We start from the raw sequence: 27,101 nt of genomic DNA, 5'->3' as shown, positions 1-27,101 counted from the left end.
TGTGCATACTTTCCATCCTGTTTTCATTTCATAATGAAAGTCAGACAAATTTATCTCAGACCTGAGACACGGAATAGTTTTGGCAGCAACACTGGCAGGAGTATGATCTATATGAAGCATGATCCTGAGCTCTGGCAAGACTCACTGGCCTGTGAAAGACAGAAAATCTGGTACACTATAGCAATATCTGAACCAGGCTTTCTCAGATTTTGTGGCTGCAAACAGTATGCTATGTGCCATTCAGCATGCTAACTACATGTCTAATTTTCATTTAAATCTAGTATTGTATCACTTTGAGGAGGCCACTGATAAATATACAGTACCTACTGCAGTGAAGAACTGACAATCACAATTTTGATCTCTTTGATCTTGTGAAACAACTTTTTCATCATCAGATACAGCACTGCAATACTGAATTCAATGAAGAGCAATACTATGCGATGTATTTTACTTCATAGTTATCCATTTTTGACCTGTCTCCTACTAGGTGTCTTACTGTGTTAATCACCACATTCTGTTGCATTGGGGACTACAAAGCAGCCCCTCTGAATTGCCTCATCTTCTCTGCTGTTGTCCCCTCCCTATCTTTACAGCAGAGTTCCTCACCCAGTGTTCCATCATTACATTCACTAAGATGTGAGAGCAAAAACAAAGGATTGGTTTACTTCGTCATAAGCAGCAATCTAGGGGGAGAGTATAAAAACAAAACACTTAGAAACAAATTCCCCCTTCAAGATTTTGGTTTCTCATTCAATGAGGGGATTTTTATTACTTTTTTTTACATACACATCATTCTGTATATGCACTGGGTAAACAGAATTCAGTCTGTGACTCTCATATGCTTAAAACAAATTATTTATTTGAACATTTCTCAATCATCATTCCATTTCAGGATGCATCATCTGACACCATGTTGTTCTGTTCTCTTTACTGCATCAGCTATGCTATGATTGTCTAAAACAAATGTAATTACCGAATTTTGCTTTCCTAACTCCACACAGTGTGTTCTTCTGTTTGTTGAAAACCAAGTAAAACAAAATATAAATATACCTAAACATCTCAGGCAGTGTTTTTTCTAAATATAATTTTCTACTATTATTTTCCTGTAAGGCTCCAAACACACAAAGCGTCTGCACTATAATGAAGTATTTCAAACTTCAGTCCTCCTCCTCTGGAAAAGTATGAGAATACAAATCAAGCACGATCCATTTGAGTCATCCTCCACTCAGATATTAGTTATAAATATTGCATAAATGCTCTGTTGTATTAACAGAGTAAATCCAGAGACAGCAAACTGTTGCTTTTATATCCACTTTTATTACCACACACAGGAATAGCTTTCTCCTAACTTCATCTGAGTGTAACTTGAAATGAATGTAAAAAGCATCTATTATTGTGGCAAGCTTTATTTTATTTCATTACACTACCTACTCCAGACACTGACATACAAAATATGTAGTTACATACATGCATGCTGTACATTGCTGTGTCCAAGTGACTGGCATTATAAGAGGAGGTGTCTCCACCTGTCACTATTACACATATGTTTTTTGTTCTTTTCCTAAGAGTACAGACAATTGGCCTTACAAAACCACAGTGTATAGTTGTTATTTTTGCTCCTCCACAATTTTGTGCGATGTCAGAGATGGCAGGAGAGAAAGCTGTAGTCTCTAACAAGAATCACTTCCTGGGACAGTGATATTCCCTGAGAACTGGGCACTTCTGCTGCTCTATCACCTCTCTTTCAGGATACCATGTATATAAAAAATGATTAAGCATAAAATAATGCTGAATTTCACATGCCTGGTTTATGCATGGCACTGTAACTACTTCCAGTGTTAAACTGTGCAGTATAAGCTAAATTTCTTATGAAATAAAAATTTAAGTTTAAAAAGTCCAAGTTAAACTAAAGTTTAGTCTAAGTCCACTTAATTACCAAAAATGTATAATAATACTAACAGTTACCTTTCAGCAATTCCAAAATACAGTCAGTATTTGCCCAAACTTTCACAAATGAGGAAAATGTACTGTGAATAGTTAAATTAACTTTCAAAACTCACACAGGAAGTCTATACAAAACCCGGTGCTAAAGTTCATATGTATGAAATAAAACAGCATCTTGAAAGCCAGGGAATGAAAGGGAAATGAAATTTCCACCACCGTTAGATAAACAAACTGTTGTTAATCTCAGAGATTAACAAAATATGCCTTACTGCATGCCAAGTAGATCCTGCAGTGAGCTCAGATTTTTCCAGTAGAATGACATCCTGTAAGCCAGCCTTAGCCAAGTGGTACGCTAGACTCACACCAACACAGCCACCTCCAATGATCACTGTGTCTGCTCTATCTTTCCCCAAGGAAGGAGACTGGTTTTCTTTCCTGGGGGAAACAAAACAGTACAGTTACAAAAAGACACTTGAACGTTTGTCCATTTTCACTGCTTAGAGTTCCAAATATAATACAATTTGGTCCCTGCTTTGGAATCCAAGTGCCTTAGAACTTAACCTATTCACACTTATCTTCTTTTAAAATAAATGCTCTTAAAAGGTCTTAATACATATATATTACTAATAAATCCACAAAGCAAATGTGCCTCCAATCTCAGCTTTCAATCTTTCTTATTCATCCCATTTACTCTTGTATCTGGATCTCATTTCTTAATGACAACCTGTACCCCTCAAAAAAGATAAAAATCTGGCATTCCGAAGATGCTATGGTGTATGCAACAGTGTCTTCTAAAAATTGTGATCAGCGTGGTTGTAGTCAGTGGTACAGAGTCTAGTCTGAGGCCCATAGCTAGCAGTGTTGACCAGGGGTTGGTACTAGGTCACTCTTACTCAACATCTTTGTCAGTGGCCTGGATGAACAGACAGTGCGCACCCACAGCAAGTTTGCTGATGATACAAAGGTGGGAAGAGTGGCTGATGCACTAGAAGGCTGTGCTGCCATTCGACAAGACCTGGACAGGTTGGAAAGTTAGGCAGAGAGAAATCTTAGGATGTTCAACACAGGTAAGCGTATATTTCTAAATCTGGGGAGGAATAACTGCACGCATCAGTATAGGTAAGGGGCTGACCTGCTGGAAAAGAGCTCTGCAGAGAAGGGCCTGGGCATCCTCGGAGGCAACAGGTTGGCTGTGAGCCAGCAGTATGCCCTTCTGGCCAAGAAGTACGAGGGTATCCTGAGATGCATGGTCAGCAGGTTGAGGGAGGTGATCCTTCCCCTCTACTCTGCCCTGGTGAGGCCACATTTAGAGTACTGTGTCCGGTTCTGGGCTCCTCAGTTCAAGAGGGACAGGGAACTACTGGATACAGTCCAGCAGAGGTCTACAGAGATAGTAAGGGGCCTGGAGCATCCTCTTCCTGAGGAAAGGCTGAGAGACTTGGGGCTGCTCAGCCTGGAGGAGACTGAGAGGGGATCTTATTAATGCTTATAAATATCTAAAGGGTGGATGTCAAGAGGATGGGACCTGGGTTTTTTTGGTGTTGCTGGGTTACAGAACAAGGGGCAATGGGCACAAAACTGGAGCACAGGAAGTACCATACAAACATGAGGAAAAACTTACACACTTTGATGGCACCAGAACACTGGAACAGGTTGCCCAGAGAGGTTCTGGAGTCTCCTTCTCCGGAGGTATTCAAAACCCACCTGGATGCTTTCCTGTGCAACCTACTGTAGGGAACAAGTCTTAAAAAGAGTAGCTGAGGGAACTGGGATTATTTAGTCTGGAGGAGGCCCAGGGGAGACCTTGTCACTCTCTACAACTGCCTGACAGGAGGCTGTGTCGAGGTGGGGTCGGCCTCTTCTCCCAGAGAAGGACTAGGATAGTGAGGAAATGGCCTCAAGTTGCACCAGGGGAGATGCAGGTTGGATGTTAGGAAAAACTTCCCCAAAAGAGCAGTCAGGCACTGGTACGGGCTGCCCAGGGTGGTGGCGGAGTAACCAACCCTGGAGGTGTTAAAGAAACGTTTAGATGTTGTACTGAGGGACATGGTTTGGTGGGATCTATTGGTGACAGGTGAACGGTTGGACTGGATGATCTTGGAGGTCTTTTCCAACCTTGGTGATTCTATGATTCTATGAACCTGCTTTGGCAGGAGGTTGGACTAGATGATCGTCAGAGGTCCCTTCCAACCCCTACAATTCTCTGATTCTGTGAAAATGCCTACTTAAAATAAGCTCTTTAATACGTCAGCAGACTACATCAGTGTTCACGAACAACAAAACTTAGTTTTTTAAGTTCTGCCTATTTTGACATGCTTTACTTTGCTGAATTCTGAGCATTATGAAAGTAGGTTTTTCTCAATTGCTTGCATATAGCCACTAAGCTGCACTGCAGTTTCAGTCACTTTAAGCCAGCATAAACCAGAACTGATACCACAGGCAGCCCCATCCTTCTCTATCTCATGCGATCCTCCCCTCTGCTCTATCTTCCACGGACTGTGAAGCAGCAAGCAGATCAGGAAATTTATCCAAATAAAAACCAGCCATTTTTTGGATGAGTAAGACAAGGTCAGATCTCTGTGCAGGAGATGTTCCAGACAGCTGTGAAACCACAGCATCTGTTGCTCCAGGACAGTTAATCAATACTCATTTAATTTTATCTCCGCACTCCTTCTACACAGCTTTTTGCTCTTAACTTTTGCATCTTCTCTGACATAAGGCTCTCTGATGTGTAACTGTTCTTTCACCCACCCGCACTCAGAAATCTAAGCTGCCAGTTGTGTGCTTTATTAACAATCTTACAAAATGATATCTTAGATACTTACCAGGTGGCAGCAAAAAAAAACAGAGGGAAGCAGTGGACATCATGAGTTCACTGTGTTTGACCTATACACACTTACATGTGTTCTTTTTTGAGATTACATATTAATCTTTTTCCAAGTTATCAGTAAGCTGTTTAACGGTTTGATGTGAAAAGCAACAGCTCCTGTACTGAATACTGTACTGAGGTACACATTAATCGGGGTCGAGCTTCTTTTATAGTTTGAATTTCGGACTTCATCCCCTGGCCGCCTATTCTTTTCAAGGCAGGCCAGAATCCACTAAGCCCCTTCTCCTGCAAACTCCACCACTCGCCTTGATGCGACAGAATGTCAGTGTGTGTGTGCCTGCATCACCCAGGACACAACGGGGAGCACCTCGGCACATAGACCTCCACCCCCTCCCCGGCAGGTCCGCTCTCCGGCAGGCGAGGCCCTGCCAGGCGCACCTCCTGTCCCACGGAGGGGCTCGCACGGCACCCGCCACGTGGCTTCGCCTTTCTGGGGCGGCTCCCGTACCTTCGCAGCTAAAGTCACCCCCGGAGGAACCACCGTTATCGGGCCGGGAGCCGGCGCCTCCCGCACCTCCCGCGCCTCACCACACCCAGCCCCGCACCCGCAGCCCCTCGCAGCCCAGGGCCCGCACTCACCCGGCCCGGGCGCCCGCGGCGCCGCCGAGGGCCCGCGAGGCAGCGGAGGGGCCGGGACACCAGGCGCGGCGCGGGAGCGGCAGCCGCCGCAGGGCAGCGCGCAACACCGCGCTCATCCCGCACGGCTCAGGGATGCGGAGCGCTGGCGCCGCGCCTCTCCCCGCGGCGGGCGGACTGCTGCCCCGCCGCGAACAGCCCTCGCGGGGAGGGCGCAGGCCCGCCCCTTGGCTGGAGCCGCCGCGCGGGTCAGCCCGGGAGCCCGGCCGGCCGCCCACCCCGAGCCTCAGCCGGGATGGGCGGGGCCGAGGGGGCGCGGAGCTGACTCGGTCCGGGCCGGGCGCGTGGTCTCCTGGCGGGGTCAGGGGGTCAGGGGGCGAGCCCGGCCGGGGGCGTCACCTGCAGCGCTGCCCCCGCGGCCCGCCTCCCACCCGGGCTATAAGAGAGCTGTCTGAGCACCGGCCTGCCTCTCGCTTCTTTCCGAGCCGTCTGGTCGCGCTAGAGGAGCCGGTGTCCCCGGGCGAGGAAGATGCTGCCGATCGCGAAGACCCTGAAACAGGGCAAAAGGGTAACGCTCCCCCTCCCCGGCCCGGCCCCGCTGGGAGACGTAGCCCCGGCGCTCCGGCGGCACCGCGCTGGGGTGCCCCGCGAGCCGAGCGACCGCGCCAGGGGCCGCACCACGGCTGCTCGGCGGGGCTCTGCTCGGGGCCGGCGGCAGTGCTGCCCCGCCGCGCTTCCAGGGCGCGCTCCCGCCGGCAGCGCTGTGTACCCCCGGGAGGGACCCGCGGCTCCTGCGAGTGGGGCACGGGGTGAAGGGCTGCCGTAAGGGCGGGTGGTAACGGTGCCTGCTGGGTGCGGAGCCTCTCAAAGCGGTCCGACGCTGTTGTGGGATAGTCAGGTGCAATTAAACCGAACTTAGTGCTGCCCATGGCCCTAGAATTTTGGTTTCCTCTAAACGCACAGACTGCAGCCACCAAAACCATTTTGTTCTACAGTATTTGATAAGAAAATTAAACAGGTTTTGCAACGCATTAAAACTCTAGATATTTTAAGCATAAACCTTCTTTAGGTGAGATTTCTGTTTCCAGCCAACTCTATTTAAAAGCCCTAAACTACTCTTCTCTTGATTGATAGGACTGAATGCCAGCAGTGTAACATGAGTATCACCCCCAGTGTGTGCATGCCCTTTGCACTCTCATTCAGCTGAAGAAATAAGTCAGTATGAAGTTATTCTGGCATCAGCCATGCTGGCTATTAAGACAAACCTTTGAGCAATGTCTGAATCAAACTCTGACATATAGCGCTGCTGCTGCTTGGCACGGGTGCAGAGCAATGCATTCTGCCTTCTTGCCAGGACAGTGCTGATACTAGTAGTTCACCTCTTACAGTTTTCATTCATTTTTCTGTCTATGAACTCCAGCCCTTTCATGTAAACTGGTTATGAATGAAGGACTCAAGTTAAGATCTGAATTTTCAGATGCTTTCGTTCTCTTCACCTGTGGAAAGGTAGGGCACAGGTAGAATGAGCAGGCTTTTGGCTGACGTGGTTCAGTTACACTCCTAAAGCAGGCTGGGGATAGCTTCATACAGTCATTTGTACTCTCTTGGTGGATAGACTTTGTCTATTTTGGTGAATGCACTGAGTGGTGCAATGTCATTCATGGTAGCAAAAGTGAAAAGATGGCTAGAAAGCCATAGTTAGATTTTACATAACTTTTTCCTTGTTATTTTATACCAGCTTTGTGTACTACTGGATCAGCACATAGTATAACTGATCTAGATTGGACATGAGCGCACAGCTGTAGTTCAGCTGTACAGGACAAAACAGAGCTGGTTGTGAACTTACGACGCCTAAATGCTGGTTGAACCAATGGTATTTCATTCAGCGAAGATAAGTAAAAATGTTGTGGTGAGATAATATCCAACTATAATAAACTGCAAAAAAGTGATTTCCACTTTGAGCTAATCTGAACTAATGATACAGATTAAGTGCTGTCTTAGCTTAAGTTGCTTCTGTGCATCAGAAGTGAAGACTTTTTGAAGTGCAGTTTGAAAAAGCTATAACTGAGGGGAAACTGCCATTAAATCCAAGAAGTGACTTGTTAAAAGAAAAAAGTCAGTGTTGTAGTGCATTTAAATATCATGTCTCTCTATGATATCAACATTTACCTATTCCTTCATCTTCAGTCCACCAGCAGTGCCTGAAGTTGTTTGTACATTCAGGGTTTCTCCCTCTGTGCTGTTCCCTGCACATTAAACTTCCAAAGCAGGCTTTGTCTGCTCAACCTTCCTTGGCAAGCAGAAGAGGGAAGGACTCAGTCACTGATCCCTTGGCTGCTTTTCTTTAGTCCCATTTGAGGCATTCAGACTAAAAACCACTTAACTGCAAACAATTTTCATGAAGCCTCCCAACATTTACGTGTACAACAGAGCTCCTGTCTGTTGAGGTATGACTGGTGCGCTGGCTGGAAGTTACTCAGGTTTGCAGATTCAGTATTACAGACCGAGTTTTGCCCAGATCCTGCTGAAATAAGGAGCTTGCGTACTCTCTTGAATCAGGTCACTGTTTTGGCAAATCCACAGTGTGCAGAAGAATGTGATGCAAGATCTGCATGCCAACACTTGGCTAGACTCACATATCTGCACAGCAGTCCCATAACCTTGCTGCCATGTCAGCCCCTGAGCCAAAAATGCTGACCCTCTTGGCAGGGCTTTGTACCTTGGGTTACACTGGAGAGCCTTGTAGTGAGCCTGGCTGAGGTGCACAGTGCTCCTTGCTGGGAGGACGTACTCTCATCCCTCCTAAAGGGCGGCTATGAGAAGTTGTAGATGTGTGTCTTTCTGACGCATGTGCTAGGATAAAGGAATTTACAGAGAAATTATCAAGATAATCTATTAGAGGTTGGGGGCTGATTTCTAAACATAAAACCATTACCTGAGTACGCGAACAACACTCATCTCTGTCCATAAGGCTTCTCCTTTCCTTGCTTCCTCAGATTTCATTTACCCAACCATTAAGTGTGCCATCAGGAAAATATAGCCATGATTTTTTTTCTACCTCTTACCTTTGCTAATGTAATGTTTGCATTCATCCGTTTTTTGAAATACTGTGGAATTATGGCAGTAATCTTTTTGCAGCATGTAGTACTGTTTAGTGTAATAGCACAGAGCATTTTGGAGAATTTTAACAAGACAGTGAAACAATGAATGGAATACCAAAACTAGTATCTAACAGGTGCAATCAATATATATTGTTTTCATGTATTTCTCTTAAAAAAAAAAAGGCTTTTAAAACAGACTATCTAATATTCTTTCAACAGAATTTCAAGAAGGAAACAGATAAATGTTTATTACTGTGGTAAAGGTGTTCCTGTAGCCCACAGATATTTGTCTTCTTGTAAAATACAGGGAATGATAACAAATCACATGCGCCCATGAAACTGAAGAACTCTAATTACTAACCTTTCCTTTGGCTTTCTTCAGGGTATTCTAGAGCGCTTGGATGCTGGAGAGATTGTGATTGGAGATGGGGGATTTGTCTTTGCCCTAGAAAAGAGGGGATATGTGAAGGCTGGGCCTTGGACTCCTGAAGCAACAGTAGAACACCCAGAAGCAGGTCAGTTTTACTGGAAAATGGTAATCCTGTCATGAAAGTTAAAAATGGCTGGAAAATTAATTAGCGTACAGAACTTGTAGCAGGTTTTTTTTAAATAGAAACGTTGCTGTAGAATTAGATGCTGTTAAGAACAGCATAAGGATCTGTAGACCAAAAGCTCATCTTACCCCATATTCTTTCTGTAACAGCGGCTAAAAGCAGCTGGCTGGGGAAGAATGAGGAGTACCTCATTATATTTAATATAGTGATACCTCTCCAGAATGCTTCTTGTCTTCAGTAATTTTTGAACCAGACATGCTATCTTTGTGCTCAGTAATATTCTCTCTCATGGACTTGTCCTGTCTGTCCTCGAGCCAATATCAAATTTATCATTGACAGCGTCTTGTGACAAAGAATTCTACAGACGACTATCTGTTTTGTTGGGTTTGACTGTTCTAGGATTTTTATATTGCTGTAAAGAAATATTGTTTGTGTATTTTTTTTCATGAAAATAGTGGCTCTAAATAAACAATTGAATGGGAATGGAGTTGTGCCTCCACTATGAAAAGGGGAATGAGAATCCAACTGTTCCAGTAAAACGGCATCATTTGCTGTGCCTCTCTTGTTTAATGGAGTAACTGCCAGCAGTGGAGGGTTACAAAATGAGCAATTACATCTCGTACAGCATAAAGATTGTAGTGCGTAATGACTGTTTAGCATAAATAATGCTAAAATAGATTTTATTAGTTGTTAATGTGCATTTTGTTTACCTTTTTGTTGGCTACATTTAATTCTAATTATCACATCTGAGAAATAGTACATATATTAAGTGATTCAATCTGGGAAGGGTCTGTTGGTTATACACTAATGTCAGCTGGCGTAACCCAGACAGTGCTAATCGTTGCCTTGCTGAGATTCTGCTTTATGCTGAGTTCTTGTTCTCAGACAATGCTTTAAGGGATTAGATATTCTTTCAGTGAAATTTTGTTGTTTGCATTCTTGGACACATTTTATGTAGAAAAAAAACTCTCATGGGTGTGTTAGATGGGCTAAATGAGCACACAGACCTGCTTTAAGTAACTACTTGGTTGTCATTGGTTAGAGCTCAGCCATCTAAGAACTACTGCTAATTTGCTGGTAGCTATCTATAGAACATACTGCTTATGTCTTTAACATAGTTACAACATTTTAATAAACCCTTTATAGGCTATTTTTATACATACACTTAATGGGGAATGTGTTCGTTTCTTGTGGTGCAGTGTGCGTGTCCCCTCCATTTGTGATTTTTTCCTCCTGCATGTTTAAGAGTCATGTTACTTGGAAAGCAGGTGTGAAGAGCACAAGGAGCAACTGGCTGGGCCAGCTGGTACAAAATCCATGCAACTAACAGCCCCTCTCCTATTTGTAAGGGAAGAGGGGAAAGGAGAGAGGTTCTTAGAATGCTGCAAGGCATGTGAAAAAAAGAAAAAAAAAAAAAAACTGAGTTGGAAGCCATTCTCTCTGTTACAAGAGAGAAGTTCTATGAGACTGACAATTGTTTTGAGCCAGATCGGGTATCTGAGCTACTGCCCTGCATCGGCAGTGTACCTATGCACTTTTCCAGCTTATGTTAGCTTAAGTCTTCTGTTAAATGTCCCACTCATGGGGAGTTGAAATGAAAACTCATTATTACATGTCTAACACCTAAAATGCAACAAATAATTATTAATCATTATCTGGCCTTACTTGTAGCTCTTAACCTTGTTCTCACATGATGGAGGAAACCATAGTTTGAGTTATATACTAGAAGTCGCACAGTAACTTATCCAGTAGTGCGTTTTCTGTTATTGTCATGGAGGCTCTTGTAGGCTTTAAAACAGCAATGGAATATTGTGGCTATAATAATATCTGCTTGGGACTGAATGAGATTCAGGCTGATACTTACTTATTATGCTGTTTTTCTCTCTCCAAATGTGGACAGGAGACTCCAGAGTGTGTCTGTGTAACTAAGAGTTTGAAATAATGTATGTCTCCAGCTGATTCATTTGTTTATCTGTATTGCTGTCCTTATTCACCCAAAGCCCAAGACTTTTTCCAGAGTTGCAGCAGTCTTAAATAAAGACCAAACTAACACTGTGGGTAAATAAAGGTGGTTTATTATGGAAGTCATAAAGCATTTGTGAAAATATTTGTGGAATTTTTTCAGTTTTTCTCATTTGCTGGCTAGTTTTCATCAATGTTTTCTATTTTCCCTCCTGGAAAAAAAAAACTACAGTCCACTAGAAACATGTAGAAACAGCTCTTTTATCTGTGATTAATATCCTATTTTAATGCTGTAGGAAAAGGAATTCTCCCTGAAATAGTAAAGTTTTGAATTAATGCAGAAGTTGTAAAACTGAAATCTGATCCTGATAGTTTAGACAGATTCCAGGGACTTCTTGCTCTGCAGCCCTGCTACAATCTCTGTTCCTGAAAAGGTCTTTTTGACTGCTGGGAAAACAAGCACTGTATTAAGTCACACTGTGGTTGGCCAAGGCTGTAACTGAAAATTAAATACGGCACCAGCAGAGAAAAGCAAGCAATGCAACATTGTTCCTTCACTGAAAGCAGACGTGTTCATGTGATTGATGCTAGTAACTACTGTTAGAGCTGTCCTCATGTAGAATGCTGTATCTGTTGTAGCTGAAGGCAATAACTTAATTATGACACAGTCACACATTTTGCTAATGATGCAGATTATCTGTGGACAAAGAGGTATGATAAACTGGGACATCAGGAAAACTTTTCCAAACCTTTGCCATAAAAACTTCAGTGTTCTTTTGTTTGTTTACAATATCAAGAGAATAAATGATTTCTTGTACGTGCTATAAACCGTTGAACTGTTGAGTCATGGTCTAGAAGCTGAGAAACCGGCTTTTTCTTTCATTTGATGTTCTTTTTGCGTGTTATTCCTTGTTATTCTTTCACATGCTTTTGCTATTCTTTTTTTTTTTACTTTACCTTCCTAAACCATAATGCATTTCTATTAAGTGGAACTGGGAGATCTGGAGGACTTCAAAAAGCAGGACTTAGGCGTAGTGTAAGACAAAACTGGATCTACTGATCGAAAACTGAATAGAAATCCTCACTCATTTGTAGCAGGGAATAACTAAGTTTTCTACCTAATGTTATAAGATTGAGGGGGGAAAAAAAGAAATTCTGCTTATACTACTACTACTCTCTCAGTGGCTCTGCTGGTAAATGCTATATCATTTATGTCACAGTAACATTACTTAAATAAGCATTTAATTTTAGGATACCAATAGTAATAACTGTAACAAGCATCTCTTGTCTTTTTTTAGTTCGTCAGCTTCACAGGGAATTCCTCAGAGCTGGATCCAATGTTCTGCAAACGTTCACCTTTTATGCCAGTGAGGACAAACTAGAGAACAGAGGCAACTACGTAGCTGAGAAAATAACTGTGAGTAGAATACTATTTTGATGGAGATATGAAGTAAGTGGATTCAAATTCAGAAGGTTCCTTAGAGATTCTTGGTTATACTTTTGGATCAAAAATGAGATGATGCAATTTCAGAGCTTGGGACAGTAAGATGGTCATGGTTAAAGGAGAAGAAAATTACAAAATGGGACTAGAGGATACCCACATCTTATTTTTCTTGTCTGAAGAGATTAGCTTACTGGAATTTTGATAGGAAGAGTACAGGGAGAAATCATTTGCGCAGAGAGCAAAATGATTTGGAAGTGGAAAGGGGAAGATATGCTTTAACAGCCAGTGAAACAAATCAACTGCTAAAATGGTGAAGAATCCTAGAAATTAATGACTGTCTAAAAAGTATTGAATTTTTTTCTTTTTAAGATCATTTCTTCAGTAAAGTAATAACTAAAAATCCAAGATGTGCTCTGTGGCCAGTATTCCCATCTTTATGTGTAAGGGTAATCTAGAACAGCAACAGAAGTATGATGGTAGTGTTTTCTCTCTGTGCACCAAGAACATGTAGGATGCTGAGTGGCTTTACTAGCTTCAGGCTGCAGCTCGTCTGGGACTTTGGTCATAAACATTTCTAGATAGTTCCTTTGAAGCTAGAAGATTTGCCAGTGTGTTTTGCCTGATTCTTTCTCCCTTGGTGATGTTGTCTGCTTCAGCCTCTGGAAAATAGAAGAGATGCTGTGGGGGGAAGAAGATGTAGCAGGGCAGAAACTGGACATTAGTGAAACACTTGTGGCTTAAAATTAAGAGGCTGCTTTTACCCTAAAACTGTTGTACCTGTCAGGCTGAGCTATTACAGCACTATTTTCAAATCACAGTGTTTGACATCAGCTCTCATCCGTGTGGACAGCCTGTTAAATAAACAGAAACATCTGTTATGAGAGCCTAGGTTTTGTACGGCTTTCCAGTTAATAAGAAAGTTGGAGCCACTTCCTGCGTAAGTAATTCTGAGTAGAGTTAATCAGAGTTTTTCATATTCTAAAGGGGGGAGGGGAGATACTGATTATAAATACTGAGGTACTGTGCACAGCTTAGGAGATACTGGTGTGAGAATGATTCAGAAGATGCTGGTTCTGCTTAATCATGTGGAGTCAAAACAAACATTTTAATGAATATTTTTCTCATTTTTCTTATACCTATTCAGAATGTGGCCACATCTACTCTACATTTTTATTAACTCTTTCAGGATAGCTGAGTTCCCATATATTACGGATGTCCCTAAATAGTCAATAGTATATGAATGAATGCTTTATTGCTGCTTGTGGCTTTGCATTTACAGTTCAGAAATGTTTCTGTCACTACAGCTGAAACTCTGAGTCATGGGTATAAAAAAAAAAAAACAAACATTCTCCCTTCTCCCGAGAAGCTGTTCAGCGTGTGAAACACCAGTCATAATGTTGTATGACCAAATGAACTTGGAATGCAATATCTTTACATTCAGCACATGCAACATTAAAATGCCTGTTCTAGAAACACAGTGCCTGTGGAACAAGCCATGCTGCAACTCCTGCTGCCATGCAAAATGATAAAAGGGGTTGGAAAAGCACATGGAAACAAATGCATTGTAGCAAAGCAAAGACTTGCTTGCTTATTTTGGAAGCAGGTTCTCCAGGCTCTGTCTAGTGTATGGCGTCAGATCCTGGAGTTCCCAAACATGTACCTGAGTGCCAGTGCAATTGGAAGTTGCTCTGTCAGGAATAATGTTAAAAAACAGCTTTTATCTTTTGGGGCATCCATGAAACACTTCAGCTGTGAGAAGCCTATGTAGTTCCTAAGTAACCCATGGGCTGCAAATAGACCTGCTCTAACCAGAGCTTGCTCTCTATCTCAAATGATTCCTTTCCAGAAATCTTGTTCCTCAGCTTAGTGTCTTTTTCACAAGCTGTTCTAGTCATCTCTGAGTATAGCAAGAATGTATTTCAGTCTAGGTAATTAATTATATACAGTGCTGAGTTTTGCCTTAATGTTCTTAAATTGGCCGTTCTAATATGTGATGATTATCTTTTTTAAAATGCCCTAAATAGATCTATATACATATCTTATATTTTGATAATTTTCAAAATACTACGATAAATAAAAAATAGAATGAAAAATCAACTGAGATAACTACATATTTTTCTTCCACCCACAAAAATGTACACTTAAAGCCTTACTGACTCATTTTCTGAAAGACAAAGAGAACTGTATTTTGTACCAAGTATTTATTTGCTTTTTATAGCTTTAATTGTTTAAGTTGTGTTAAAGGTAGTATGCTTTTTATTAGTATTTGATAATATGATATGATAATTTAGAGGTGACAAGAAATTTGTTTCCTCACATTTGTTACATTCGTTACTTTTTTGAAAGTTTGCTGATCAATATTATTTAAGAGTACATTAAACTTAATTTCTTCATGTTCATTTATATGGGTTTGGACTCTTGTCTGTGTTGTGCTCTAAAGCTTTGTGCATATCTCTGACGAGGTAAAACTAATGCAATCTATATTCATGCAGTGCCAGAAAGTGAATGAAGCTGCTTGTGACATTGCCAGAGAAGTGGCCAGTGAAGGTGATGCTTTAGTAGCTGGAGGAGTTAGTCAAACACCATCATACTTAAGCTGCAAGGATAAAGCAGAGGTTAAAGCAGTCTTTCGAAAGCAACTAGATATCTTCATGAAGAAGAACGTAGACTTCCTCATTGCAGAGGTAAATCTGTAGTTAAAAATAAATAAATGCATTCAACTGATGCAGCATGTTAACTTCCAGCCTCCTTTTGGGAATGAAGTTATATACTGCTTCCTCCTTTAAAATTTTTGGTTATGCTTGTAGTCTGGTAGCATCAGGAGATTTTTGTCAATGCATAACAGCATCTGCAAATGTTCTTAATAGGCCCTTGAATCATAAATTTCTTTCTCAAGTCAGATTCTATACTGGCACAAAGATTATAGTTGAATACTATCTGGACTAGTTCCTGTTTCCTTATGTACTCTGCAAACAACAAACTATGATGACCTTCTATATAAAACTAGTTCTTTGAGGATGAATCCCTCATTAACCCTCTACATAAGACATTCTTACTTAAACAAGAGTACTTGTCTGTTTATTTACTGACTTCTTAAAATTCTTTTTTAACGGTATGGTCAGTGAACTCAACAGAGTTCTTTTAGAGCACGTCACTGTGTTGCTCATGAATTTGGGATCTGAATTAATGTTTATGCTTCATCTCTGAGAAATGAAACTAGTCCTGTTTTAATGTCTTTCAGTATTTTGAACATGTTGAAGAAGCTGTCTGGGCAGTTGAAGTCCTAAAAGAATCTGGCAAGCCAGTTGCAGCTACGATGTGCATAGGTCCGGAAGGAGACATGCATGGTGTGCCCCCTGGACAATGTGCTGTCCAGCTGGTGAAGGCTGGTAAGGAACTGTTTTAATCTGCCCTTTAAAAGTATGGAACAAAACAATTCCTTACGCATTCAGATACATGAATGGATATCTGAAGGAGATGATAACTTCCTGATTATGTCTTTCAAAAGAGGTTTTGTGTTTACTTCACTAGAGCAATCTTGTAGAAAACACAGAATAATGCAGCTGAGAAATCATATCAACCGAGATGGTACTGGGATCAGTAGCCACAGGTAGCTAATGCTGAGTAGGGTAAAACTCTAAACAGATTCTTTTTTAGTTACAGAAACAGCCCCAAGTTCCGAGCTCAAAATCATGAAACATCAGTAGAATCCAAAGCAACATTTGATTCTATATTTTAAGAACTTTCTGGAGTACAGTTCAAATCCAGGATGAGAAACAATGGAAAAAAAATCGTCTTTTTGTCTAACAAATGCTGAATTTTCTGCAGGACAAGTGGAATCATAGAATCATAGAATGGTTTGGCATGGAAGGACAGAAGGAGTTAGTCAGTGGCACAGTGGATGATACAGGGGCTTCATTGTATCTGTCCTGAACTGCTCTTTTCCTTTGGAGTTAGAGTTAAAATTCCAGGGCAGAGCATGTGTTAGAAAGCTGCTAGCTAATTGCATATGTGGCTGTGGATGTTTTTCATCTTGGTACTTCATCTGGAAAGTAAAGAGGAGTGCAGCTGAAATGCAGATGGAATGATCTACCTCATGAGAGCTGAGACCGGCTCCAGCCCAGATGCCTTTTCATAGGGCTGGTGTACAGATGGACTGTTTAGCTTCTGGAGTGCTGTGGCTAAGAACATTCACTACCTACTTCTTGGGAATATGTGACTTAAACAGTAATTTTCCTCCTCATAGGTGCTTCTATTGTTGGAGTCAACTGCCATTTTGACCCAGATACTGTACTGGAAACCGTGAAACTGATGAAAGAGGGCTTGCAAGCTGCTAAGCTGAAAGCCCACCTGATGTCTCAACCACTCGCTTTCCATACACCTGATTGTGGGAAGCAGGGATTTATTGATCTTCCTGAATTTCCCTTTGGTAAGACAGCCTTTTTATTGCATGCTTTCTTTTTTCCTGTTTTTAACAAAACTGAAACTATAAGATGTCCTTTAATATGATAGGATATTCATCCACATAGCAAGAGTATTTCAGTAGTACTATAGCCTAGGACTGAAAATGAAATTGTAATGGAAATTGTTAAAATGCCATGACCTGAACTCAATTAAAAGTACAGTCCTTCCTCATGCTGAAGAACCTTGTTTGAGACCGCTGTAGAACAGCTCAAAGAAATGAGTAAGTGCTAATAGACTGAAAAAAAAAAAAAAAGCAGACTTTAAATACCTTTGAACTAGAGCTCACCAATATTCTGGGTTGTGATGTCTATTGCACAAGACATACAATATTTATCTTCATAAGAATTTTATGTTCAACACATGCAGAAATTGATCAGTGTAGGTATGTGATTATTGCAACTCATGAATCATAGGATCACCAAGGTTGGAAAGACCTCCAAGATCATCTAGTCCAAGCATCCACCTATTACCAGTATTTCCCACTAAACCATTTCCCTCAGTACAACATCTAAACATTTCTTGAATGACTCCACCATGTCCTTGGGCAGCCCGTACCAGTGCCTGACCACTCTTTTGGAGAAGTTTCTCCTAACATCCAACCTAAATCACCCCTGGCGCAACTTGAGGGCATTCCCTCTAGTTCTGTCATTAGTTACATTGGAGAAGAGGCCGACCCCTATCTCACCACAACCTCCCTTCAGGCAGTTGCAGAGAGTGATAAGGCCTCCCATGAGCCTCTTCTTCTCCAGACTAAATAATCCCAGTTCTCTCAGCTGCTCCTCAGAAGGTTTGTGCTCCAGACCCCTCACCAGCTTCACTGCCCTTCTCTGGACATGCTCCAGGGCCTCCATTTCTTTCTTGCAGTGAGGGGCCCAAAACTGAACAGAGTGTCCGAGATGTGGCCTCACCAGTGCTGAGTACAGAGGGACAGTCACTTCCGTGTTCCTGCTGGCTGCAGTATTTCTGATACAAGCCAGAATGCCACTGGTCTTCTTGGCCACCCAAGCACACTGCTGGCTCATGCTCAGCCAGGTGTTGACCAATACCCCCAGGTCTGTTTCCTATGTGCAGCTTTCCAGCCACTCTGCCCCAAGCCTGTAGCAATGAGTGGTATTGCTGTGGCCAAAGTGTAGGACCCTGTAGTTGGTCTTGTGAACCTCATCCCATTGGCCTCAGCCCTGTGATCCAGCCTGTCCAGATCCCTCTGTAGGGCCTTCCTACTCCCAGGCAGATCATCACTTCCTGCCAGGTTGGTGTCATTCTCAAACTTACTGAGGGTGCACTCAATGCCCTCATGCAGGTCATCAATAAAGATATTGAACAGGACAGGCCCTGATACCGACCCCTGTGGAGTACCAGTCGAGACTCGTCACCAGCTGGATTTACCTTCATTCACCACCAATGTTCTGTCTCTTAGGTGTAACTGTGTAATGTAAGATTAGAGAGAAACCAGAAGTAGTATGTTCTTTGTTGTTTCATCACCCATGTGCTCTGGAGAAATTTCATGAAATCTGAAAGACTTGGCCACTTTATGTATGCAAGATTTTTGTATTTTGGGGCTTATTTGCACCTGAGATGTAAAAGATGATATTCTCCTAAGATGAGAGGGCTAAATGAGCCAAAATATTCTTAAATTGATTAGAAAAATGTCTCTGTTTTCGGGTATCATACACTCTTCTTTTCAAGATCAGTAGGGTATGTAGGGTATTAAAACAATTGAAGTTGTAGAAAGTTATAAGATAGATGTGATTTTCAGGAAGTTTTTTTTTCCAAATTCCTCTCTTAAAATAAAGAAAGTTTGAAGCATGAGCCTGAGGCATTCATTAGATGATAAAAGCATGATGATGATCTGAAAATATTTTGGGATATTGAAGTGCCAGGATCTCATCTTTGCTATTCATTCCTTCATACAACTCCTCTGATTGCAAGCAAAAAGATAGAACAGATGCAGAAAGTGATCAAGTGAGTTGAAGGATTCACTGTTTGGTTTCTTGTGGTTCTTGGCTTGAACACTACAAGGAGTCTGTATGAAACCTTAGTTTTTGGAAATATCATGAGTCACTTGCAGAAGCCTGGTTCTGTGGGTATTTTTCAATACCCAGAAGGAGCAACTGATCACTTGATGGTTATTAAAATGACTTAGTTAACTTTTTAATGTGAAAGATAGTGTGCAGAAGAGGCACTTACGTACATTTCAAATATTTAACTTCTGCAAAGGCCAACAAGACCTTGTACTGGCAAACTCCAGCATCAGCTGTCAAAAATGTTTGTCAACCATTAGAACTTTTTCCAGTTTTGTCTTCCCTTCTATGTAACCACAGTTACCCTCAAATGCCACCAGTTAGGCAAGGACAATGTTTTAGAAAGAAACATGTTGATCAGTCAAAGCAGTTATTTCAACAGTAAATGCATGGAAGGGCTAAATCTAGGAGCCAATTACAATCTTCTAATCAAAAGTTGATGAAAATATCAACCTTTTATACTATAAATGACCAAACAGTTAAGCTACAGATAATTCTGAGTAAAGATAAGAAAATAAATGCTGTAAAATGTCATGCATTGAAAATAGAATATTAGATAACTTTGAGGAGGGGAAATAAGGAACAAAAAAAGACATCAAAGGAAATATATGATTTATGTGGAAACTTTTTCATTGAAGATGTTTGTTTTTAATCATCATGTTCCCCCATGTATGGCCAGTTGATCCAGTGAGGTCTGTCCTTGATTCTTTACAGAGGTTTGGCTGGTGCTGTCCTTATGCTTCAGGAGCATAAGGACTGATTGTGACAGAGTTGGTGATGGAGAGAACGGGGAAACAACCTGTACTGTTCCCCTGAAGTTTAGTTGTTTATACAGGCATCAGCTGCGTGAAAGATGCTGTGTTCTTACAATTCATCATTTTGTATTGATTTTGTATTTGTTTTTTAATAATATATGAGAGATGAGGAAATCATGGAGTGGTGCTTCTGATGCTTTCTCCAACATGTACAGGACTGTACACAAACTTACTAGTATTTGAACAGCTTTCTAAGATAGCGTTGTTTTTCCTCTGATATGAAAGCACTTTATTTTCTTTCGTCCAGTCTCACTGAGACCAATTATTTTCTTTTAAAGAACGTTTCTGCTTTTTGTTTAAGCCTGTCTCTTTAACTACTCATTGGACTTTAAGTTCTCCTCATGCTGGTTAATCTTTTGCAGATGTGTTTAAAGGAGCAGGAGGATGTTCTGTATTTTAATTTCTCCAAGTTTCTTTTGCAATCCTTGGTCCTTTCTTTCCAGTTTTGCCACTTCTTGTGCTTCTTTCTCCCGAGGTGTGCTTTTTCTTGTTTCTCACAGTCTCTATTGCTTTCCTTCCACAAGTTTTTCCTCCCAACTCTGTTGTCCATCCAGTCTGCTCACTACAATCTGCAGCAGGGAGAATGACTCAGCACAGCCAAGAGAACACGCTTCTTTTGAGCCATCTACACTCAGAACTTTCTGGAAGGGACATGAGGCAGTGGATGGGAGTATAACTAAGTAAGGGATGAGCTAAGAAACAACTGGCTGCCAATAGCTAGTCTTGGAAAAAAGTTTAGTAAGCACTCTTGAGGAATAATAAGCAGGCTTATTGCAGTTGCAGGAAAGCCAGTAGTGTCTCCTTTAACAGATTATAACCAGATTTCCCAGCTATTTGCTGCTCACTGTGAATGTAACGTGGAAAGTGGTCCAGTTTTCCAGCTAAGAATTCTAGCAGAATGGCAAGCATGTGGGTAAGGGCTTGGTCACTCTCACTGGATATTGGTTGCTGTTTAGCTAGATGAAAGAAGCTTAAGACAAGCATAGTTCAGCAATGCATAACAGAATCTAAAAGCTAGGCTTGGGAAATTTTGCATCATTATTTCTAGCTCAGACAGTTCAAACATCTGCATTTACCATCAGTTTTGGTAACAGTGTGCAAGTATCTCAATAGCATGATTCCTGACTAAAAATCTGCTGAAAGAGAGTGGAAGCCCAAGATATGAATGTCTTTGCAGGTCTGGAACCAAGAATCATCACTAGATGGGATGTCCAAAAATACGCAAGAAAGGCTTATGATTTGGGAATCCGCTATATTGGAGGCTGCTGTGGATTTGAGCCATACCACATCCGAGCAATAGCTGAAGAGCTGGCTCCTGAAAGAGGATTTTTGCCAGAAGCTTCTGAGAAACATGGTAGCTGGGGCAATAGCCTGAGCATGCATACTAAACCCTGGGTCAGAGCAAGGTATGTATATCTGAAGTGGAAGCCACAACAAAGTAATCCTTGCAAAGGCTCATATTGGCCCATGAAGCAAACTGAATTCAGAGATCTAAGTATCACCTTAAGTGTTCTACATGTTAATAATTTTGAGGAATTAAATCTGATCTGGAAACAGTGAAAGGGATGCAGAGGCAGTAGGAGAGCTCCAAAAGTTCTTGCTTCCCTTTATAATGAAGAGTTGATCAGAACTGATGTGAAAGTAATTCATGAAAGCTAGAATGGAATCATGACAGACTACTATAAAACAGCTTACAGTGTTCTTTTTGAGGATGGGAAGATACTTTTTAAAAGCGTAGCATTTCTTTGCATACTTTTGTTCATTTTTCTGTATCTAAACACAAAGTCGGATTTTCCAAGTCAGAAGACCCTTTGTAATAGCCGGTTTCTTTAGTATTGTGAGGTGCTGAATCAGTGTATTTTCTTTTCTTTGTTTTAGAGCAAGGAAAGAATACTGGGAGAATCTGAAGCCTGCTTCAGGCAGGCCATATTGTCCTTCAATGTCAAAGCCTGATGGCTGGGGAGTGACCAAAGGAGCCAGGGAGCTGATGCAGCAGAAAGAAGCAACAACTGAACAGCAGCTGAAGGAGCTCTTCCAGAAACAGAAATTCTAATCTGCTGCAATTGTCTGAATGCTAGGATGTTAGAACATCTCATCCTCTGAGAGAAAACTTGTGAAGATTAATACCCTGTTAACTGGTCAATTAACATGTAATGAAAGAGGCAAAATGCAAGGAAAATGTGATTACAAATTAAATATGAGAAGCTTTGATAATAAAATCTTTCTCTGGACAAATAGTTTGGGAGCAGGTTTGGATTCTTATAATTGATCTTCTGTTAGTTAGCTAGATGCCATTTGTTGGGTAGACACAGAATACATGGAAGGTAGTATTAGGCTCAACTGACCTGTGCATAGACCAAAAAGCATCTATGAACACTACATTAATACTCTTGAGTCTATCAGTGCTCTTGATTCTGTTTGAGTTTAGAATTCTGTGGGAGCACCTCAGACCTCAGGATTTGTTGAGGGCCACTTCAGGCATGCACAATCTGCCAGTGCTTCAGGCAGAGTTAAATATAGTAAATTCATGTACTTCAGGAGAATACAAGTAAACTGGAAATTCCATCTTATAAATGTGACACCAGTCACGTACACATCATTTACTCCTTTGAAGACTGAGAGGCTTAGAGATGATTCTGATATTTTGAAAATATTGAATAAATTAAAAATAATATCATGGAATAGTATTATATTACCTTCAAACTTTAAATCATATGAACTATCAACAGAGTAGCATACCTCAGGTAAACTACTATAATTTTCCAAATGATCGAGCTGATTCTTGTATATCTCACTTCAAAAATGTGGTTATCTCAAAAAAAGGTCTTAAAAACTGAAGCGTCCTAAATACAGCTTATGTATATATGAATAGTAAAACATTCTGTGATTAATTCACCTAGTTCAAAAAAAATCAAGGAAATTTCAGCACTGGAGGGTTTTCTTAGGAAGGGTATCACTGTACTTGGAAAACAGAACACATAATGGACAAGTTTCCACAGCTTATTTTTGTGAAATATCATGAATTTAGATTTTGCTCTTTAATCTCATTCTCACCCATTCTGCATTAAAGCCAATACCTCTGTAAAAATATGCTTGAAGTTGAAATGTTGAAAGCCTTAGTTGGGCTATTTTTTAAGTGTGTTATTTTACATTATTTCTGTGTCAATGCTGATATTCTGCAGTTCAAGAAATATTTAAACATACAACACTTCAATGGGAAACTTGAGGTATACTCTTCAGCCTGTTACTGGCATACAGGTTTTAGAGAAAGCCACCTGCCCTCACCATGTCTATAACAGACTAAAATAATTTCTACTTGGAAATTCTGTCTGAGAGCTAACAGTAGACAAATCAAGGAAGTAAGTATCTCTAAACGTAGATTATTTGAAAGGCATCTGTTTAGATATAAACACATTACGTTAAACTTCTTTCCTTTCTAAATCCGTCTGGCAGTTCTTCCTGCAAAAAGTGGAATAATACAAAATCTGTGAAACAACAGTCTACACTGATTATCACCAAAATGCTCTCCGCATTAAAGATATATTCATCTGAAGTGGATTAAAATACAATTGCTAAAAGTGTTTTGAGCAATCATTACCAGTTTAGGGACTCCGTGTAGCAAAGGATGCAGCTTGAACATCATGCCATATATAGAAGCTGCTGATTTTTTTAAAACTGTCCTAAGGTGCAAAAATTCCTACTGAAGTGGATGACTTCACTATGCAGATATTTAAGAAACACGGTATTTAATCAAATATAATTTTAAAGACATACTTTTAGAAAGCCAGTTGAAAAAGAACAAAATTTAACAGTGAAGGGAAGCACTGAGGAGATTTAAAACCACCCAAAAAGAAACCAGGCCCAAGGGGGAGGATGCACAATCGCTGTTTGATGGTTGCTGGGCTTAGAAAAGAATTGACAGTGGAATGAAAATGAATTGATAGGGTGCTTTACTGATCACTGCAGAACCCCAAACTCTCCAGAAAAAAAAAAACAACAAACAAGATAGCATAAATTAAAATCAGCCAACAAAGCCTGATTTCCCACCTCTTTCTCACAGTCTATTAAGTGACTTGTTAAGGCAACAAGGGACAGACTAATAGCACAATCCTAGGAAATATGTTTCCTCAGAAAGTCTATTTGAAAATGTAGATAACTAAAAGTGAAAGGGTCTTCAGAAGGTTCTGGCCTCTAGTTAGTACCCTGAAGCAGGATCAGCTCTTCATAGGAGACATTTGTTTACACTGATTGTAAGCACACCTAATGATGGAGACTCTATGCCATACCCACCAATCCATTTACTTCCTTTATCTTAAAATCTGTTCCTAATTTGAATACTCCTTGATGCAGTTTGAATGCATTTTGATGGAATTTGAATCTATTATTTCTTTCCAGCTCATTACAAATGATTTATTCCCTTTGTCTTTGCTGGTGTCTTTTGTACATTCAAACATTAACACACATTCCTTGTTTCTCTTCCCTGACCGAACAGACTCTTTGTTCACTCTTTCTTTGTGGCCTGCATGATTATTCATCATAAATCTAGAGATCACTACTTCATCCAGTCTTTTCCCACAGCATAGAATCAGAGAATCTGATAATACTAGAATAGCTTGAGTTGGAAGGGACCTTGAAGATCACGCAGTTCTAACTCAACTGCTCAGAGCAGCCTGTGCCAGTGCCTCACCACTCTCAGAGTAAAGAATTTCATCATAACATCTAACCTAAATCCCTCCTCTTTAAGTTTAAAACCATTCCCCCTTGTCTTATCACTATCTACCCGTGTACAAAGTTTATTTTCCTCCTGTTTATAGTCTCCCTTTAAATGCTGGAAGGCCGCAATGAGATCTCCTCACAGCATTCTCTTATCTGGGCTGAACAAGCTCGGCTTCCTCAGCCTGTCTTCATAGGACAGGTGCTCCGGCCCTCTGATCATCCTCATGGCCCTCCTTTGGACCCACTCAGCAGCTCCACATCTTTCTTGTGCTGAGCACCCCACGCCTGGACACAGTACTCCCGAAGGGGCCTCACAAAGGCAGAGTAGATAGAGAGTCACCTCCTTCTCCCTGCTTACCGCCCTTCTGCTGGAGCCCCCCTTCTGATGCAGCCCAGGATACCATTGGCCTTCTGGGCTGCAAGCACACACTGCTGGCTCATGTTAAGTTTTTCATCAACCAAGACCCCTATGTCTTTCTTAGCAGGACTGCTCTCAATGGGTTTTTCTCCTAGTCTGTACATATATCTGGGATTGCCCTGACCTAAATGCAACACCTTGCTCTTGGCCTTGTTGAAGCTCATTGGGTTCACATGGCCTAACCTTTTGAATTTGTCCAGGAATGCCTCTGGACGGCATCCTTTCCTTCTGTTACATTAATTGCACCACTCAGCTTGATGTCATCAGTAAACTTTCTGAGGTTGCACTCAATTTCATCTATGTCATTGATATTGATGTTAAAAAGCACCGATCCCAAGATGGACCCCTGGAGGACACCACTTGTGACCAGTCTCCACTTGGACATAGAATCATTGATCACAATGCTCTGGCTGTGGCTTTCCAGCCAATTCTTTATCCACCAAATAATCCACCCTTTGAACCGCCATCTTTCCAATTAAGAGATAAGGATGTAGTGCGAGACCATGTCAAAGGCCTTGTGTAAGTCCAGGTAGACAACATCATTTGCCATTCCTTTGCCCGCTGATTCTGTCACTTTTCTGTAGAAGGCCACTGCACTGGTCAGGCACAATCTGCCCTTGGTGAAGCCATCCTGGATCTCTCGAATCACATCCTCATCTCACAGGTGCCTTAACATTTCTTGAAGGAGGATCTGTTCCACAGTCTTCCCAGGCACAGAGGTGAATCCTGGAGCTTCCTCACTCTAAGTTGATTTTACCTTGAAGCAGAAGTGAAGTGACCTGCACCTTAGTAGTTTGGATCCAGAAAAGAAAATCCAAAGTCTTTGCTACCTAAAGAATAAGCCTCTACTCACTAGTCTGAAAATAGATCCAACAGGGATCTGAACAAACAATAATGTTTGGATAGGAAAAAAGGAAAAAAGAGAAGCAATTCTGTGTAACAAAACTTGAGCTAGCCAGAGTGGAGAGCAGTAGCTAAGAAATGAATTTCAAAGCAGATTCGAAAAATGTATAAGGGCTGCTCTGAAAGTAATGCCTCTTGTTTTATGATGTTGGCCCACAACATCAGAGGTGAATGTTGGTGGTATGGCAGTAGAGGCTGAACCTTATCACCAGTATCCCGTTACATTTTGTTGCTGTGTTATGGATGGCAGCAGAGGGGCACTCTGACAAAATATCACATGACATGGAAGTGAGTATGAAGGAAAGGTTTGTCACTGAGTTCCTCCATGTGAAAAAAAAAATGGCACCCACCAAATTTCATTGACACTGGCTGAACATTTATAGAGATCAAACAGTGGGTTTGAGCACAGTGAGGCGGTGAGTGGTGAGTTTCAGCAGGGGTGACAGCAATGTGAAAAAACTTTCCAGACAGCCATGCACAGATGTCACACCACAAAATGAAGAACATCTCGATCATATCATCTGTGCTAATCAGCTAGTGGTGGTGACTCTGATGAAAAATAGTGTTTCATAGCTGACAATAATTGCTCTATCACATAGTGTCATTGTGCTCTTTGTTTCTGTTGTTGTTTCCATGGAAATAAATAGGAAGCATTACTTTTGGAACAACCTATGTATATTTGGAGTAGGAAGGAGAAGCATGACTCCATCTCATGACTAAGAGCAAATATGCACTTGGCAAAAGATGCTTTACAAGCATTTCCAGTTATCAATGAGTGGTTCAAAAGCGTTTCGCAAACGTAATTTGCAAAAGTTTACATGTCATCATTTCAATGCAATGGAAGAAAGAGACCAATTGGCAACTGAAACAAAAGAGAAAAATGGTGAAACATGAATAAACACTGCTTTGCAATTTATCTGCTTGCAAATCAAGACACCAGACTTGCTCAGCCGAGTAGGCTAGTCATTGCCTTTTAGCAGCCCAAGTATCAAGCTTTAGAGCTGGTATTAAGCAAAATATTATCATTTTTTATCTTCAGTCAAACAAAGAAGGGCAGAGTAATTCCACACAAGAAAGATCAAGAATAAAAACAGTACTATTCTTTGGGTCAAGCAGCAGTGCTTTTCTTTCACACTGGGAATGAAGTCTTTACCTAAAAAAGGGGTGCCATGAAGGTCATAAGGAAGAACATATCTACTTCCTGACTTGCCAGATTATCCCAACCCCCTAAATCCCAAATATCTAGTCCATCGTTCTCTATCTATTGTATTGTGGGAATCAGTTCCATAGGCT

General features: G+C 41.2%; 3 protein-coding genes across 3 annotated transcripts in view; 2 read left to right on the top strand and 1 right to left on the bottom strand.

The window, feature by feature from the left end:
• DMGDH (dimethylglycine dehydrogenase) overlaps positions 1–2,399 on the bottom strand; it is a gene marked incomplete at its 5' end in the record, with an annotated part of 48,603 nt that extends 46,204 nt beyond the window's left edge. The window contains one exon of the mRNA XM_021379669.1: positions 2,214–2,399. Within this exon, the coding sequence (XP_021235344.1) occupies positions 2,214–2,399 (186 nt within the window). The remainder of the gene's footprint in view (positions 1–2,213) is intronic.
• On the top strand, positions 2,709–5,865 carry LOC110389737 (translation initiation factor IF-2-like). The gene is made up of 2 exons (XM_021380609.1): positions 2,709–2,819; positions 5,125–5,865. Exons 1-2 carry the CDS (start codon positions 2,709–2,711, stop codon positions 5,863–5,865), a joined length of 852 nt encoding a protein of 283 aa, XP_021236284.1.
• Positions 5,706–22,008, top strand: LOC110389382 (betaine--homocysteine S-methyltransferase 1). Its single transcript, XM_021379674.1, has 8 exons — positions 5,706–5,978; positions 8,894–9,026; positions 12,326–12,444; positions 14,964–15,155; positions 15,713–15,860; positions 16,718–16,900; positions 20,949–21,177; positions 21,650–22,008. The coding sequence occupies exons 1-8, from the start codon at positions 5,940–5,942 to the stop codon at positions 21,822–21,824; spliced, it is 1,218 nt and encodes a 405-aa protein (XP_021235349.1). The 5' UTR covers positions 5,706–5,939; the 3' UTR covers positions 21,825–22,008.

This window comes from Numida meleagris, chromosome Z (assembly GCF_002078875.1).
Source record: "Numida meleagris isolate 19003 breed g44 Domestic line chromosome Z, NumMel1.0, whole genome shotgun sequence".
Lineage (NCBI taxonomy): Eukaryota > Metazoa > Chordata > Aves > Galliformes > Numididae > Numida > Numida meleagris.
The sequence above is the reverse complement of the archived record's forward strand: the minus strand, read 5'-3'. Positions and strand labels throughout refer to the sequence as shown.

Bases quoted from the DNA above. Each gene is read 5' to 3' on its own strand.
- LOC110389737 (XM_021380609.1), top strand. From the start codon at position 2,709: ATGCTATGGTGTATGCAACAGTGTCTTCTAAAAATTGTGATCAGCGTG. The intron at 2,820-5,124 runs GTACTAGGTCAC...TGCATCACCCAG, and splicing joins GCAGTGTTGACCAGGGGTTG to GACACAACGGGGAGCACCTC.
- LOC110389382 (XM_021379674.1), top strand. From the start codon at position 5,940: ATGCTGCCGATCGCGAAGACCCTGAAACAGGGCAAAAGG. The intron at 5,979-8,893 runs GTAACGCTCCCC...GGCTTTCTTCAG, and splicing joins CCCTGAAACAGGGCAAAAGG to GGTATTCTAGAGCGCTTGGA. The intron at 15,156-15,712 runs GTAAATCTGTAG...AATGTCTTTCAG, and splicing joins TAGACTTCCTCATTGCAGAG to TATTTTGAACATGTTGAAGA.